The sequence below is a fragment of the Myotis brandtii genome, unplaced genomic scaffold (genome assembly GCF_000412655.1).
Source record: "Myotis brandtii unplaced genomic scaffold, ASM41265v1 scaffold959, whole genome shotgun sequence".
NCBI classification, from domain to species: Eukaryota; Metazoa; Chordata; class Mammalia; order Chiroptera; family Vespertilionidae; genus Myotis; species Myotis brandtii.
This window is the reverse complement of record NW_005371966.1, coordinates 652,017-669,319: the sequence shown is the minus strand read 5'-3', so window position 1 is coordinate 669,319 and position 17,303 is coordinate 652,017. Positions and strand designations below refer to the sequence as shown.

The following is a 17,303-nucleotide window of genomic DNA, read 5'->3' as shown; positions in this document are numbered from 1 at the left end:
GGCCCCCGGCAGGTGCTGGCCTGAGGGAGGAGGCCTGGCTGGGAGGCCTGGTGGGGCCCCAGTGGCCCAGGCTCTGTCTGCCTTCCATTTGCTCTGAATGCAATGGGGACAGGTTCGCATCCTTGACATACATCCATGAGGGCTAGTGGCATGCACACCCCCAGAAGGGCAAGGCGTGAGATACCCGGAATCCTGGCAGATGCGTTTAGCCTGGGGGCTCATGGGGCCTGGCTCCTTGTCTGTAGATGAGCCAGACCCCTAGGCAGCTGTCAGCCCTTGCAGAGCACAGAGTGAGGGAGCTGGGAAGGTGACGGCCAGACCTGGAAGCTGGGTGTCAGTGTGTGGAAGAGGAGCTGGAGGGGTTGGCTTGTCCCCGAAGCAGGGAGCTGCCAGGTCAGAGGCTGGGGGAGCTCAGAGCCTGGCAGACAGGGCCCCGACTCTTCTCAGCACATACTGTCCATGGGGGGGGGTCCCTGCTATTAGGGTCTGACAGTATCTTCCCACCACCCCTGCCTTACCTCTCCAGGGACCTGATGTCACCCAGCAGCACAGAGAAGAGAGAGAGACAGCGTCAGATACGAAAGCGAGGGCGGTGCTGGGCAGCTGGCCGGCAGTGCTCCCACCCCAGCTCACCTGTACTCGCCGAAGGTCTCGTCCTTCATCGGCCGGGCCTCAGAGTCCACCTGGGTGTCCTCTTTGTCTTTTACTGAAGACACAGAGAGGAGCTGACTGCTTCTCCGGCCCCAGCCTCTCCCTGGACAATGGGCCCCACCCCCAGGTGGGAGACACAGGCCAGGCCCCCTCTCTGTGCTCTGAGCGCCCCCAGCACTGTCTCAGCAGCTCTCAGGAGCCAGGAAACTTTTAAGGGTGTACCCGTCACCCTACACGGCTGCCATTTGCTCTGGGCCCCTGCCTGCCCCCCAACATGCCGATGCCGTCCTGCCAGGGGCTCAGGGACCCAGGGGGACTTGTGAAAGGGACACAGGGTGGCCCAGGGTCAGGGTTACCTGAGTACTTGCCACCCTTGCTGCGCTTGATAAAGCAGAGGATGAGCAAGATGAGGAGCAAGAGGATGATGGCGCTGACGAAACCGATGAACCAGCCCTCAGTGGTAAAGCCGGGGGGAGGGAGTCTCACTCGGCCTGAGGGGGAGGGTCCGGTCCGGTGAGGGTCCGGGTGAGACAGAGCCCCCGGGTGCTGCAGCCCCGCAGCCCAAGCCAATGCTCCCAGGTTCATGGCCTTGTGTGCGGGCCTCACTATTGTCACAACCCCTCTGCCCTCAAGGAATGGGTAGGGGCAGCAGCAGGCCTGGCCCACAGACACCAGAGGACCAGGTGGGGGCTGAGGGCCCTACAGCTCCTAGCCTGTAATTTATTGATTTCAGAGAGGAAGGGAGAGAGGGATAGACACATCAACATCAATGATGAGAGAGAATCATTGATCGGCTGCCTCCTGCACGCCCCACACTGGGGATCGAGCCTGCAACCCAGGCACATGCCCTGACCGGGAATCGAACCGTGACCTCCTGCTTCATAGGTCGACACTCAACCACTGAGCCACACCGGCCAGACGAGGGGTGCGTGTAATTGACGTGAGAGGGGGCACTCTCTGGAGAGCAGGGGGCAGGGAGGAAAACCTTCTGAGAAAATGACTGCCTTAGAAACAGTTAAAACAGAAGGATACTAAAATGGGCCAAGGGGCACCCAGATTCTGGGAGGAGAGAGGAGCCCATAGGGCCTAAGGTGGTGGTGGCTGAGCTGGGGACAGAGGGCAGCTGTGTGGTGCCCCGAGCTCCCTGGGGCCTCACCAGTGCCGTTGGTCGTCACAAATGTTTCGTGCAAGAGCACCGCCTCCTTGAGCAGTTGGATCTGGTAGTTAGTACCCGGCTGCAAGTCCCACTGTGTGTAGGACCTCTGGTTGTAGCTGACATACTGCGGCGGGATAGCATCCATTTTCTCATCTGCAGGAGCGAGAGGGCAGCAGGGATGAGTGGGAGTCCCGGGCAGCACCTTGCTCCACACCATCCCCAGCCCCTCTGGGCCCAGAGCTCCTTCTCCCCCCCAGAGGCCTCATGCATGCTCACCACTCAGGGGTTTGAACAAGATCTGGAACCCGAAGTTGCACTGGCCCTCCTTGGGGACCCAGGAGACCACGCTGTAATTCTCGCCGACTGTGGTCGAGACGTCACCAAAATCTGAGGTCCCTGGGGAGCGAGAGGAGGGTGTGGGACCTCGAGGCAGCTCAAGGTCCGCCCTCCTGGGCCTGGCTGCCTGACGGGGCCTCCTCAGCCCTCCACCTTACCAGTTAAGGTCTTGGTGCCTCCTTCCCGCGTAATGGCCTCGCCAGGGCCCTGCTTCGTGGTGGCCTGCAGCTGGAAGCGGTACTGCAGGTGCGGGCTAAGGTTGGTCAGGTTGTACGACCGCAGCTCGGGGTCCGAGAGGTTGAAGGACAATTGCTCCTCGCCCCCGTCACCCACTGCAAGGACAGGCGGGGAGGGAGTGAGCCCTGGCAGACAGCTCTACCCACATCCCAGTTCCCCTCCAGCTCCCGCTCAGGCTGGGCTGGGGCTCTGAGCCTCCGACATCCATACGTGGCAGGCAGGACAGCACGTAGCCAGTGAGCACGCCGTTGTGGCTGAACGGAGGCTGCCAGTGCAGCAAGAGGCTGGTGTCGGACTGGCACTCCAGGTGCAATGCCTCCGGGGGGCCGGGCACTGCAGGGCACAGAGACGAGCAGCAGGTCCTCGCCCAGGCTCACCCTGGGACAGCGAGGAGGGGCCGGGACCGGGGCACGGAGTGCAAACCTCACCTCCCTCTGGTGTGCTGAAGGTTGTGTTGCTGGGGGGCCCCAAGCCCCGGCTGTTAAAAGCCCGCAACTCCAGGCGATAGGAGCTGTAGGGCCGCAGGCCATCCAGGACGGTGCTGGTGGTGTTGGCGGGTACCACCACCACGTGGCTTTCGGGGATGTGCCGCTTGCTGTGCCTCTTCGGACTGCCCTCCCAAGAGTATGTCAACTGTAGGTGGACAGGAGATCCCACAGTGACCCCCGGGTAACATGCTACCCACTGCCCTCAACGGGGACCCTTTCCTCACAACCCAAGGAATTCCAGAAGAGCAACTGGCAGGTGGCAGGGGCCCCCTACAATCTTCTCTCACTCTTGGTGGCCTCACCCCTCACCCCGGGGATCGCCCCACCTCCCACACCTCGGACCCTTACATTGTATCCGCGGAGGTGGCCCTTGACCTGGGCTGGATCCACAGGCCACCACTTGACCAGCACGGTGCTCGCGTTGAGAATTTTGATGTCTTCCAGCTTAGGTTTTGCCTGGGGATCTGGAAGCAGCCAGTAACGTGGATGAGGGCCTGTGGCATCCTGAGGCCAGTCCAGAACCCTCCCTCGGGGTGGGGGGTGGGGATGGATTTGGAAGCTCTATGGGGGGCAGGCAGTTGAGGGGCAGCAGGGCATTTGCATGGCCTCAGGGTCTGTCTCTCTCTGCAGACTGTTTATTAGTTGAAAACAGTAACTACAGGGAGGAGTAACCAGAGAAGATCTTGACGAGATGATCAAAGCGAACATCTCATGTTTCAATTCAAGGGAAGGAAAGCAGCAGGACCCTGTGTGGGATCCTGGACTGCACCCTAGACTGGACCCTGGACTGCACCCTGGACTGGACCCTGGACTGGATCCTGACTGGACCCTGGAATGGATCCTGACTGGACCCTGGACTGGATCCTGACTGGACCCTGGACTGGATCCTGACTGGACCCTGGACTGGATCCTGACTGGACCCTGGACTGGATCCTGACTGGACCCTGGACTGGATCCTGACTGGACCCTGGACTGGATCCTGACTGGACCCTGGACTGGATCCTGACTGGACCCTGGACTGGATCCTGACTGGACCCTGGACTGGATCCTGACTGGACCCTGGACTGGATCCTGACTGGACCCTGGACTGGATCCTGACTGGACCCTGGACTGGATCCTGACTGGACCCTGGACTGGATCCTGACTGGACCCTGGACTGGATCCTGACTGGACCCTGGACTGGATCCTGACTGGACCCTGGACTGGATCCTGACTGGACCCTGGACTGGATCCTGACTGGACCCTGGACTGGATCCTGACTGGACCCTGGACTGGATCCTGACTGGACCCTGGACTGGATCCTGACTGGACCCTGGACTGGATCCTGACTGGACCCTGGACTGGATCCTGACTGGACCCTGGACTGGATCCTGACTGGACCCTGGACTGGATCCTGACTGGACCCTGGACTGGATCCTGACTGGACCCTGGACTGGATCCTGACTGGACCCTGGACTGGATCCTGACTGGACCCTGGACTGGATCCTGACTGGACCCTGGACTGGATCCTGACTGGACCCTGGACTGGATCCTGACTGGACCCTGGACTGGATCCTGACTGGACCCTGGACTGGATCCTGACTGGACCCTGGACTGGATCCTGACTGGACCCTGGACTGGATCCTGACTGGACCCTGGACTGGATCCTGACTGGACCCTGGACTGGATCCTGACTGGACCCTGGACTGGATCCTGACTGGACCCTGGACTGGATCCTGACTGGACCCTGGACTGGATCCTGACTGGACCCTGGACTGGATCCTGACTGGACCCTGGACTGGATCCTGACTGGACCCTGGACTGGATCCTGACTGGACCCTGGACTGGATCCTGACTGGACCCTGGACTGGATCCTGACTGGACCCTGGACTGGATCCTGACTGGACCCTGGACTGGATCCTGACTGGACCCTGGACTGGATCCTGACTGGACCCTGGACTGGATCCTGACTGGACCCTGGACTGGATCCTGACTGGACCCTGGACTGGATCCTGACTGGACCCTGGACTGGATCCTGACTGGACCCTGGACTGGATCCTGACTGGACCCTGGACTGGATCCTGACTGGACCCTGGACTGGATCCTGACTGGACCCTGGACTGGATCCTGACTGGACCCTGGACTGGATCCTGACTGGACCCTGGACTGGATCCTGACTGGACCCTGGACTGGATCCTGACTGGACCCTGGACTGGATCCTGACTGGACCCTGGACTGGATCCTGACTGGACCCTGGACTGGATCCTGACTGGACCCTGGACTGGATCCTGGAGTGGACCCTGGACTAGACCCTGGACTGGACCCTGGGCTGGGGGAAAGACAGCACTGACTAGTACAATTGGAATATTGACTGCCAACTAGAGAAATGTATTGTGTTGATGGTAAATCTCTGGACTTTCGCAATGGCACTTTGGTTATGTAAGACAATAGAATATTCTTACTCCTATGAAATGCGCTATTGAGAGGTAGGGGCTGGGAGGGGAGCGGGCTGTGAAGGCACACGCGGGCTCCACACCCGCTACTCACAGTCTTCCCCAGAGTAGCCAATGGTGACCTGGGGCTCAGGGCCCTTGCCCTGGCTGTTGATCGTCTGGACCTTGATCTCATAGGGCACAAAGGTGGAGGTGTTGGACACCACCAAGAAGGGGTCGCTCACGATCTGTTCCTGCCAGGTCCCTCGCGTCCCCTGAGGGCGCCACTGGACACGGTACTGAACCTGGGGGGCGTTCCAGTCCATCCACCTGAGTGGCTGTAGGGGGCGAGCAGAACAGGAGCTGGTCAGCCAAGAGCAGTCCCCTCCTGTGACACACCCTCACCTGTGACCCAGCCTCACATCCCGTCATCCTCTGGTCCTTAGCACAGCCAGGGGATCGGCAAACATGTGGGTCCTGGCATGATGTCCCGGGGCGAGCTCAGCCCAGGCCCCCTCACCTTCCAAGTGATGACCATATTGTTGGTCTCGTTCCCTTCCCCCTTCACGTCCACGGGGTTCTTCTCTGGGGCTGGAAAGTAATGTGTTGTTAATACATCAATGCTGGGGCCCAGCTGACATGGCTCAGGGGTTGAGCATCGACCCAAGAACCAGGAAGTCACCGTTCGATTCCCTGTCAGGGCACATGCCCAGGTTGCAAGCTCGATCCCCAGTGTGGGTCATGCAGGAGGAAGCCCATCAATGATTCTCTTTCATCATTGATGTTTCTATCTCTCTCTCCCTCTCCCTTCCTTTCTCTGAAATCAATAAGACATAGTTTTTAAAAAAGCTTTAAAAAAGACATCAATGCTGTGGGGTCCTGCCGAGGCAGAGAAGGTCAGAGGACCAAGGAAGGAATGGCCCATTCTGGCCATTAGCCCCGAGGGAACCCCACCCCCCAGCTCCCTCTGAAAACCAGAAAGCGGAGGACTTGGGTACAATCCCCTCTGCGGGCCCTGCTTGCAGAGCCTGGGGACCCTGCATCTGAGACCCCTCCCAAGTGGCTCACCTGCCTCGGGTGTGACCACAGTCTCAGAGGCCGGGCTGGGCTCCCCAGGGCCATATTTGTTGATGGCGGTAACTCTAAAGGTGTAGTGGACATAGGGTGACAACTTGAGGGTGGTGGAGGTCTGGTTTCCAGGCACCTTGCCCAGACTGTACCATTTCTCAGGAGCCATCTCCTTGTCTTCAAATTCAATGTCATACTCTGCAAAAAGGAGTGAATCGCAGTGGAGTTATCAGCGTGTGGCATAGGGAAGGGTAATGGGGGTCCAAGTCTGGCTTGGGCTGAGGGAGGGAGTGCCCAAGGCCACTGGCATTCTGGGACTTGCATGAGGAACCCTGAGCCCCAGTGAGGTGCAGTCATGGAGCCAGGGCCCCGGGAGGTGGGAGGGCTAGCGGGGGTGGCAGTGGGGGAGGTGAGTGGCATCATGCTCAGGCCTCTTACTCTCAATGGGGGCGTTGTGGTCGTCAGCGGGGCTCCAGGACAGGCGCACCTGGCTTTGCTTCAGCAGGTGACGATCGGACAGCTCCAGCTGTGGCACCGGCCCGGGGCTCCCTGAGGGCCACGGAGGGTGGGTTTTCCGGCTCATGCTCGAGCCCAAAGATCAGACCCCTAGCTCAAAAGGGCCCTGTCATGTGAACCTGGGCCTCTGTGCTCCAAGGCCTGGTGCCCCCCAGGCCTTCAGGCCACGAGCCTGCTGCCCGCTCCCCCCCAGGACTCACCCACCACCTGGAGCTCCGCCCTGCTTTCCACCACATCCAGCTTCGTGCTGGCCACGCAGCTGTAGTTGCCCTGGTCGCTGTAGTCCAGGCTGTGGATGACCAGGTGCCCGTCCTCTATGAAGTACCTGGGAAGGTGATGGAGGGATGTTTGTCCTTATGCTCCCAATGGACCCACCCTTCTCTCCACCATCTGTGCTCTGCTCCCTTCCTCCCCGCTCCTGCCAGAACCTTCTCCCTCAAAGTAGGGGTGCTCCCCCCGGGATGAAGCCAGGCCTGGACATTCTGCTTTTCCCACACTGCCCCCTTCCACTGGGCCCGCACTTGTCACTGTCCCCAGGCTCCTGGAGGCTGCGACCATCTCTACGCCAGGTGATGCTCTGCTGCAAGGAGGGGTCAAAGGTGGCCTGGCAGGTGAATGTCACCCTGGAGCCTTTCTTCTTGATTGTGCTCTGGGGCCCCTGTGTGATCCGAGTGGCATCTGAGGGCAATGATGGGAAGGGAGGGTCACTCTGGTGTCCTCCAGAGACCCTGACCATCCCTCCTGGAGGTGCTAAACACATGGGGAGGGGGTCACCTGACCTTTGACCTGCAGGTTCGCCACGATGGTTACATTGTTTTGGTCATTGGCAGCCTGGCAGAAATAGTGTCCTGTGTCGTTGGCCTGGAGGTCTCGAATGCCCAGGGTCCCGTTGGTGTAGGGGAAGAAGCGCTCGTCTTGTAGCACCGTCTTTCCTTCCTTGTCCAGCCTGGCACAAGCCGGGGGTGGGGGACCTGGCTCAGACCCCAGCCATGCGCTCCCTGCCCTCCCTGTCTCCCTAGGCCAGAAGATGGCTCAGACCACCCCTGCCGAGTGGGAGCACTTACCACTGGACGCTGGGCACAGGGGCTCCAAAGACCTTGCACAGAAGGTAGGCAGTGCTGCCCTCAACTGCCAAGTAGGTCTCATTGTCTGGGGTCAGGATCTTAGCCGGCAGCTCTGGGAGACAGTGCGGGGGTGGGGGTGGGGGCAGATTCAGGGCTCCGCAGGGGAGCTCTACCCATCAGGCTTCCCTGTGCCCAGCTCAGGCCCCCGCCAGGCTGAGCCTCTCTTGGCCTTAGATGTGTCTCCCTATCCTAGCCGCCCAAGTTTTACCAATCATTCGAGCCCCCACTGACAGTCCACCCCTTCCTGGCCTAGCCCCCATCTTCCCTGAGGCTCCAGGAGAGGAGCCACCATGTTGGCCTTGGGCATGTCCTGGCCAGGGTGACATGGGATGAGCCAGAACGCTCTCTGAGGCTGCTTCCTCATCTGCCCTTCCTCCATCTCCCTGCCCTGCTGTTGTGAGGATAAGCGAGAGATGGGCTGAAGGGCCCCAAGAGAAGGAAGGCAGCGGTGGTACACAAACCAGCTGCTGGCTGTCAGCCTGGTGGGCTACAGGGACAGACTGGCGGTTGTGAGGCACAGAGGGGAGGGGAGGGGGCCTAGCTTGCTGGCACTCACGGACAACATAGATGTAGGCATTGGCCAGCAGGAGCCCGTGCCGGTTGCGGGCCTCGCACTGGGTCACCATCGTGTCGCTGGGCTGCACGTTGCTCAGGATCAGGGCTCCATGCTGGATCCGGTACTTCTGGTCCTTGGCCGGCAGTTCTGTGCATGCGGCAGGTGGGTCCACGGGCCAGGGCAGGGCAGTGAGCCACGCTGAGTCCCCTCCCCTCCCTCCTCTTCCTCCCCCATCCCCCAGGGCTCCCCATGCTCTCACCCTCCACGGGGATGCCGTTGATTCTCCAGGTGACCTCTGGTTCGGGCCTACCCTGCACTTGGCAGTCCAGGCGGGCGGTCTCCCCTGGCCCATACAAACGGCTCTGGGGCTTATGCAGCCAGTATGGGGCAGCTGCGGGGAAGGGGAGAGCCGCCCTGAGCCTGCAGCCTCAGCCAGCTCTCCCCCTGCCTCCCCCCCACCCCCCTCCGTGACAGTGACATCACAAACTTCGGTCCCCAGAGGTCATTCTTTATTTTTCCTTCAAAATTTTCTGATTCTTTCTTTTTGAAATTGATTTGAGAGAGAGAGAGCGAGAGAGAGAGAGAGAGAGAGAGAGAGAGAGAGAGAGATGTTGTTCTACCTATATTATGCATTCATTGTTGATTCTTGTATGTGCCCTGACCAGGGATCGAACCCGCAACCTTGGCATAACAGGACGATGCTCTAACCAGCTGAGCTACCTCAATGGAGCCCCATTCTTGGGAGCCTTGCAACCGGGCAGGGGTTAAGCCTGGCAGAGGCACCATACCTTCCACGGTGACGTAGTAGGCATGCCGGTCACTGCCTAGGGAGTTCTCAGCCAGGCAACGGTACTCGCCATCGTCCTCCTCGCCCACGTTCAGCAGGTGCAGAGTCTTGTTGTGGTTCTGGTAGGTGACTCGGTCAGCTGGCATGGGGCCGCTTGGACGCAGCCACTTGATGGTGGGCGTGGGGCTGCCCAGGGCACAGTGCAGGGAGGCCAAGGAGGAGAGTGGAGGGGAGAGAGGACAGGGCTGCTGAGCCCCACCCCTCAGCAGAGACCCTGCCCAACCCCACCCCGGGCTCCTAGACTCACAAGCCCTCGGCGATGCACTCCAGGACCAGTGGCTGCCCCTGCAAGGCCACCAGGTGGCTGCTGGCGTTGGTAGGGAAGAGCAGGCGCGGCTTCCTGTCGATCATGCTGTTGGCTGTGAGGAAGGAGCAAGGGAGTGGGTGACTCTGGACACCGGGATGAGCCCCTGGGATCTGTTTCATTCTCTGCTGAAGGGAGACCCCATCTCTGCTCTTGCCGCCCAGGAAGGGGTCTGGGGAGGGTTGAGGTGGAGCCAAGCTGTCCTCGAGGAAGATTGAGGTCTTCCGATCTAGCAAATGGGCCAGGCCTGAGGGTCACAGAGGAGTGCGGGCATGTCAGATCATTTGGGACTCACTGGCTTTGACCCGGAGGTCAATGGGTTCCTTTTGAATGATTGTCCGAGTGCCAGGGAAGTGGGCATGGCAGATGTAGTCTGAGTGGTTGTCCGAGGTGAGCACGTTGGCGAAGTAGAGGTTGCCATTCTGGCCCATTGTCACCCTCTCATCCTGTTTGATGTGCATGATCTCTGCGGGGGTGGGGGTCGAGGAGGCAGAGGTCAGGACCTCCGTCCAGGAAGACGTGACCACTGGCACGCCCACCCCAGGCGGCGGCCCCTCATGGGCACCCACTGCTGTTCATCCAGTAGATCCGCAGAGGCTCTGCACTGGGTGGAGGGTGGCAAGGCAGAATCACCGACTCCCCTTCCTCTACCTCGACAGGTTTCACCGTCTCCTTTGGCCACTTGGGAGCACCTAGAAGGGACAGAGAGGCCGGCACGATGGGTCCCCACTCTCCTCCTGGTCAAGGCAGGTCAGGGTTGGGGAAAGGCGGAGGGACGGCTGAGGGTGTGAGAGGGCCAGACCATGAGCAAGGTCACATAAAAGGAGGCAGAGACTTTGGGTCCTTTCTGGGCTCAGGGCTGAGACCGGCACTCCATGCAGGAGAGGATGGGCTGGCCAGATGGCTGTAAAGGGTTAACCCTCCACAATTCTCAGTTCCCACCCCCAGGACAGGACAAGGATGGGTGGGGGGAGCCTGAGGTGCAGCAGTGGGGGAGGGGAGCTGTGGAGGGATGCGGGAATCACAGACCCTTCCATCATCCTGACACAGAAACCATGGCAACGGTTCCCAAGGTAACCGGAGGGGCAGAGAGAGGAGAAGCCAGCTTGGGAGGCAGAAAGCTCAGGGAGGACGGAATGCAGAGGGAAAACCCCAGGGAAAGGGCGACACAGATAAAGGCAGAGCCAGAGAGGCCAGGTTGGAGGTGGGGAGAAGGAGCAGGGGAGAGGGAGGAGGGGAAGCAGAGGGAAGGAGACAGTGGTGAGGGAAGTGAGAGAGATGACCCAAGAGTGGTGGAGAAACAAATGGGACTGCAGACATGGAGAGGGGACAGAAGCTCAAGCCCAGGCAATGACTCAGACAGACAGGGCAGGCAGAGGGAGGGACAATGCAGGCAGAGCATCAACCCTCCACCCACCCAGCCAACAAGCCAACAAGCTCCCACACAAGGTCCCTGAGACTTGGTCAGGGACCCTGTCATGTGTCCCAGGCCTTTCCCCTGTCCCTGCAGTGCCTCGCACCCTCAGCCATGAGCTGGATCTCGTGGGACATGGCGGTGCCCAGGTCATTGCTGGCGAAGCAACGATAGGTGCCCTGGAACCTCTGGGCAAAGTTGCTGTTGTTGCCAGCGATGGTGAAGGAGCCCGAGTGGGGTGCCTGTTTCACCGTCACATCCAGTTCCTCATTAGGTTTGAAGTGGATGCCATCCCGGGTCCAGCGGAACCTGTGGACAGAAAAGGGCTCAGAGGACTGAGGCCCTGGAACCTGTGTCAGGAGCTGGACTAGGCCGGAGGCAAGGGCAGTAGCAACCAGGGGCCCCTGGGATAGGCTGGGATGGGGCCAGGACCAAGGGTGATATGGGAAATCTGGGGCTTTTGGGTTCAGAAGTTGGGCGGCCTGAGGACTAGAAGTTGAAGTCAGCCCGGCCAACATGGCTCAGTGGTTGAGCGTCGACCTGTGAACCAGGAGGTCACAGTTCAATTCCAGGTCGGGACACATGCCCGGGTTGTGGGCTCAATCCCCAATGTGGGGTGGGGTGTGCAGGAGGCAGCCAATCAATGATTCTCTCTCACCCTTCTCTCTCTCTCTCTCTCTCTCTCCATCTCTGAAATAAATAAAAAAATATATTTTTTAAAAATCAGAAGTTGAGGTCAATGGTCAACAACAGGGCTCAGAGGGTGAAGGTCACTCACATCACTTCGGGTTTGCCACTGGCCTCACACTTCAGGCTGATCTCGTCTGTGGGGAAGACAACCAGGCGCCGTGGAGACTGTTCTGTGATGACAGGTGGCTCCATCACTGGGGACAGGATGGGGAGAGTGGTGGTAAGGATGACATCATGGCCTCAACCCCCATCCCATCATGAGAGAGGCAGGGTCTGGAGCCGCTAAAGGCCCCAGGGCCATGGGGGTGGGGGAAGAGTTAGGACAAGCTAGAGAGACCAAATAGCTTGGCCATAGGCTTGTGGGACATGAAAAAAGAGAAAGGGACACAGAACAAATATAGAAAAAGACAAAACAGAGAGAAAACAGCAACAAAGATTACAAAGTAAGATGCCCCAAAGAGAGAGATGAAGCCAAAGAGAGTGGAAGAAACAGACAAAACAAAACCAAGGACACAGAAACCAAGAAGGGAAAACCCCTCACAGGGAGAGAGAGGATCAGAGAGAACAGAGCACCAGAAAAAAACGGCAAGAGTGATGGAGAAAAGCCAGGCCAGGGCAGTGACAGAACAAAGACAGCCAACACCGGTGAGAGACAAGAAGAGGGAGAGGCTGAGGTGGGCCTCCAGCCTGAGTCAGTGGGACAAGAACCCAAGGGCCAGAAAAGACAGCAACCAGCCTGGCCGGCGTGGCTCAGTGGTTGAGTATCAACCTATGAACCAGGAGGTCACGGTTTGATTCCTGGTCAGGGCACATGACCAGGTTGCGGCCTCCATCCCCAGTGAGGGGCGTGCAGGAGGCAGCCAATTGATGTTTATCTCTCTCGTCATTGTTCCTATCTCTCTATCCCTCTCTCTTCCTCTCTGAAAATTGAAAAAAAAGAAAAAAAAATATATAAAAGACAGTAACCAGCACAGGGTACATGGCATACAGGGAGAGGAGGAGGGAGAGGGGGACATGCTGGCACCCCTCTTTCCCTCTCTCCCTGGCCTTCTGGCAAACACTCTCACCCTTCCCCAACTTACCGTGTTGTCCTTCATCTGAGAAATCCAGGCAGCAAGGGAGAAAGCGGAGAGAAATGCTGACACACAGTCCCAGCAGGGGGCCCGATGGCATGGGGAGAAATAAGCATGGGCAGACCCCCTGGGCAAGGGGAGGGTGGAAGAGGCAGCGTAACATGACGGAGGAGGCACATCCTGGGCTGGAGCTATGGCACGTCAAGACCCAGGACAGGACAGAGCCAAGATCACTGCTTTAGGGGTGGGGCATTGCCCAGGCCTCAGTGCCAGAGGGCAGGGGGAGAGAAATCCGTGCCTTTAAAAGGAGTGCCCTTTGGATAGATGCTTGCATCTGCCTGACAGGGCCTGCAGAACTGACTCCCGCCCCACCCAGGATGCCTTGGGAGGCTGGGAGGCAGACAGCCCAGGGCCAATGCACCCTCCCCTGCTCCAGCCCACTTCCCTCCTAATCCAATTAGCAGGGCTCAGTGTTTTCAATTACCCAGGCCCAGCCTTCAGAGCCCAGCTTCCCCCTCCCTGCGAAGTCCTCCCAAAGGCCCTGCAGTTTCCATCTGAGTTTCTATCGCCTGCAGGGCTGACATAGCCCTCGTTTTCTCTCCTTCCTTCCTGCCAGTCTGCCACCAAGCTCCCTGAGGCCGAGGCCAGAGTTGCTGCCCAGCTGCAGGACTCAGCCCAGCACTGGCCGCGGTGGCTGTGAAGAAGGAGGAGAGAGAGAGAGAGAGAGGGCAGGCAGGGCGGGGAAGGGAGCAGTTGGCTGCTTCTGAAAGCTTTGTGTCTGCAGAAGACCTCAGCGTGAGGGTCCCCAGGAGAGAGGAGGAGGCTCCCTGGGGACACTGCAGAGAGCCCTGAGCTGGGGAGGGGCAAGTGCAGGCAGCCCAAGAGCAAGAGACAATGACAGGGACTACAGGATAGGGAAAATGGACTGGATGGGGAAAGCAGGAAGAAACAAAGGGGCCTGGTATGGCTAGGGAGCAAGCTTGAGCTGGAGGCCATATTGTATCGAGGTTAATACCAAGTGCAGGCCAATGGCCAGGGCAGCCTCGGACCTGCCGTGGTCTTTGGCCTACTTCTCTTTCCCTGCTCCTGCCTTTCTCCAAATTCTCCCTGCCTCTCCACACACAGATGCACCTGGCCAGATGGCCCAGCCCATGTGGTAGCAGGGTGGGCAGATACGCAGGGTAAGGCCTGAAAAGCAACTGAGAGGAGATGGAGAGGGAAGGAGGATGAGTATGTGTGTAAATGTGCAAAAGTGTGAGACCAGCACATGTGGATGCCCTGGGGTGTACTGCAGTATGTTTGTGTCCGCCAGTATATTTGTATAGGGGTGTGTCTTGCCGGAGTACATCCGAAGGCTGTGTGTATGCATGCTTGCCTTCAGTGCACAATTTTGTGTTGTACGCCTGCCTCTGTGTCTGTGTGGATGACTGTTCCTTTGTGTCTAAAACCCTCATTTTTGTGTGTGTGCACATGTATGCAAGTCTGTGTGGCTCTTGTGTGTCCTCTCGGGGTCTCTGCCTCTTCTGTATCTCTGTGTCTGGCTGGGTTCAGGTGGCTTGTCTGTGTCTGCCCATGTGTGAGTCCATGTGCATCTGTAGCTGGGGGAGTCTGCATAGGTGTGACTGCATGGACCTCCATGTGTGTATCTAAGGGGGCATCCCCAACCTTTGTTCTGTCAGCCCCCCCTCCACCTCCTCTAAACCCCTGCTGCTCCCCAATGCCAAGTGCCTTCTAAGCCCACCTCCTTTGGCCCCTGCCCCATTCCTGGCATGGACACTCTTTCTCACTCTTAGCTCCCAGCTCATCTCTCAGGGACACTGGCCTCCCCCAGGTCCAGGTTCAGAGACAAAGGTGGCAAAGTAAAGGGCAAAGGGATTGGAGCTATGGAAGGAGCAGGCTCAAGATACACAAATGCTACCCTGTGAAATGCTCTTCACTGAAGCCCAACAGCCACTTACAGCAGTGTTTACAACTCCTGCTCACACTCAGGAGAAAAAACCATCACAGTAACATACCCCCTCACACACAAACAGGTACTCACATGCAGCCCCACTCACACACACACACAATTCACTACAATCAAATGTTAACAGGCAAATACCTACAGACCTTCACATACCTGACCTATAAATAACAGTTCTGGTGACTCACAAGCTTACCCATATAGGAAATCAAAACCACACTCAGGAATCACACTCAAGAACCACACTTACTCAATCATAGCCACACACATCCACACATACAAATATACAGCCTGTCCAACTCACAGGCATACAAAAATACTCATGTTCAGTCACAACCCTCTAGTTCCAATCCCAAACACCCCCGCACCTACCTGTGATCCCCCACAAATGTAATGTTCCAGCAGCCCCACCTCCCAGACCCACCAAATAACTATGCATTAAATCATTAGCACCAGAAGCCTGCTGGGCCTTTGCAAGGTGTCTTTTCCTGTCTCAGTTCATAGGGCTACATGGTTCCAAGATGTGAATTCCCAAATTAGAAGTGGGGTCAAGATTTGAATCCAGGCCTTTGCACAAGCTAGTTGAGCCCCATTTTCCCACCCGCCTGCTACACCCCTGGGGGAGGGGGATGTGGAGAGGTGGGGTGGATCCAGGGATGGCACAGAGGAGGCCCAGCGCCGAACCCTCTGTCCGTGGTGCTGAATTTTCCCCAGACCCGCCCGTGCCTCTGCTCCCTGTCCATGGTGCTGACACACCCTGTGCCTTCCATTCTGTTCTCTCCAAAGGTACCCAACGTCCTGGGTACCTCCTGCCCACTCCATGCCCAAGAAAGGAGGGATGAGGGGGTAAAGGGGTAAGGGTCCGGAACCGGGATAAGGTGAGGAATTAGAAAATAAAGAGGAGTCAAGCGTGGTGGTGAAGGGAGGCGCCAAGGCTCCCTCTAGCTACTCACATTCATCAGGGATCTGGATGAACAGGCAGGGGCTGCAAAGGAGGAGAGGCCACAAGTACCGCAGCGCCACGGCCATCTTCCAGGCGGCGCCGGCGGTACGGCACAGCCGCCGGACTCGGCTCAGGCTCGGCCTGGTGGGAAGAGGGCTAGTGGACGGCTCGGGGCGGGAACTGAGGGTGGGGGCACTGGGAGAGGGGAGGATGGAAGGAAAGGTGGGGGAGGAGAGAAGAGAAAACGGATGGTTGTTAGTTACAAACATCGGGGCGAGCCAGGGCTCTTGGCCCCGCCCCTAGCCCCGCCCGCTGCCGATCGACTTCCCCCACCCCTCCCCACCCCCCCAACTTCGAAGAGACTAAGCACTGGCTGGGCCTCCAGGTTGCTTTTCATTCCCTGCTCCTCAGGCCCCCTCCCCGCTCCTATTTGCCTTTCCCATTAACTGCCTCTCCATCACCAACTTGTTGCCCCAATCAGCTCCCCTGGGCATGCCACAGGCTGCTCTGTGCATGTTGTTATCATGTATGACTTCATGTGCCAGCAAGCAGGTGCCCCTGGGCATGAGTGTGGGTGTGGATCTGCATGTAGCCAAATGTGCACATCAGTATTTATGTGGCTGTGTGTGTGCATGCAGAACATTTGTGTCTTTTCTGGGAGGGGGCTGCACTCAGGAGCATGTGCTTGTTTTCTTGTGTCTGTGGGGGATATATTCTCATGTCTGCTATTTTTGTATGCACACACAAGCACAGGTGCACACATATGTAGAGAAGAACTCTTGTTGCAGTCTCATTGGTATGGGTTTCAGAGCCTACTGATCACTGAATGCTGTTCCGGCCTGGGGGGCTTGGAAAGTGGAGACAGGGAAGGAAGGAAAGGGGCCCAAAGAAGCTGCATTGCACAGAATAGGTTGAGGGAAATGAACAAAGGGGGAAGAAAGCCTGACCTCAGGAAGTGACCGGAGGGAGGGAGGGGAGGAGGAAAGCACCTCTCCGCTGTCCCTCAGGCCCCCAGGGGGCAATAGAGGCGACTGTGGCCTCCCCACTTCCAGATGCTCCAAGCCAGGGTCAGGTCAGGGGTCAGGGAAAGCTCTTGGACAGTGCTTCTGACACCTCTTCAGTGCTTGGCAGGCCCAGCTTCTGAAGAGGAAAGACTCCCAAGAAGACAGACCACTTTGACTCCAAACAGGAAAAGGTGTGAGAGAGGCAAGTGATGGAAGTGCAAGCGGGCAAGAGCAGGATGCTGGGTGGCTGAGAGGTTGGAGACTGGAGTCCGAATTCTGGATGCCTCGCCAAACCCATACCAGTTAGGACCTTACCAAGGGTGAGACCAAGCTTCATCCAGGATGCCAGAAGGGTAGGTGGGGAGGCCTGGAATGCTGTGCTAAGATATCTAGACTTTGTCAGGAGGCTACCAGGAGCCACAAATTGGTTTTATGTAAGGTGACCCACGAAGAGTAACAAATGCAACAGACTTTGGGGAATGGGCAGGGAAAATAGATGGCGGTGAATAGCAGTCAGCTTGG

General features: G+C 58.3%; 1 protein-coding gene across 4 annotated transcripts in view; it reads right to left on the bottom strand.

Moving 5' to 3' along the window:
• The window catches only part of L1CAM (L1 cell adhesion molecule), a 31,223-nt gene that overhangs the window by 1,523 nt on the left and 12,397 nt on the right, over positions 1-17,303 (bottom strand). Inside the window, exons 2-28 of one of the 4 annotated variants that reach the window (XM_005886133.2) lie at positions 15,788-15,972; positions 12,881-12,895; positions 11,887-11,992; positions 11,215-11,417; positions 10,264-10,386; positions 9,990-10,160; positions 9,638-9,749; positions 9,332-9,516; positions 8,803-8,934; positions 8,544-8,690; positions 7,928-8,039; positions 7,643-7,809; positions 7,385-7,541; positions 7,064-7,188; positions 6,786-6,896; positions 6,348-6,545; positions 5,800-5,870; positions 5,395-5,617; positions 3,217-3,332; positions 2,809-3,013; positions 2,591-2,713; positions 2,302-2,475; positions 2,084-2,203; positions 1,808-1,960; positions 1,008-1,142; positions 634-706; positions 519-530 (exon numbers count right to left, since the gene is read on the bottom strand). In XM_005886133.2, the coding sequence (XP_005886195.1) occupies positions 519-530; positions 634-706; positions 1,008-1,142; positions 1,808-1,960; positions 2,084-2,203; positions 2,302-2,475; positions 2,591-2,713; positions 2,809-3,013; positions 3,217-3,332; positions 5,395-5,617; positions 5,800-5,870; positions 6,348-6,545; positions 6,786-6,896; positions 7,064-7,188; positions 7,385-7,541; positions 7,643-7,809; positions 7,928-8,039; positions 8,544-8,690; positions 8,803-8,934; positions 9,332-9,516; positions 9,638-9,749; positions 9,990-10,160; positions 10,264-10,386; positions 11,215-11,417; positions 11,887-11,992; positions 12,881-12,895; positions 15,788-15,863 (3,545 nt within the window). In that variant the 5' untranslated portion in view covers positions 15,864-15,972. Of the gene's footprint in view, positions 1-518; positions 531-633; positions 707-1,007; positions 1,143-1,807; positions 1,961-2,083; positions 2,204-2,301; positions 2,476-2,590; positions 2,714-2,808; positions 3,014-3,216; positions 3,333-5,394; positions 5,618-5,799; positions 5,871-6,347; positions 6,546-6,785; positions 6,897-7,063; positions 7,189-7,384; positions 7,542-7,642; positions 7,810-7,927; positions 8,040-8,543; positions 8,691-8,802; positions 8,935-9,331; positions 9,517-9,637; positions 9,750-9,989; positions 10,161-10,263; positions 10,387-11,214; positions 11,418-11,886; positions 11,993-12,880; positions 12,896-15,787; positions 15,973-17,303 lie in introns of those variants that run through there. The other 3 variants (XM_014533267.1, XM_014533268.1, XM_014533269.1) reach the window with 3 other exon arrangements.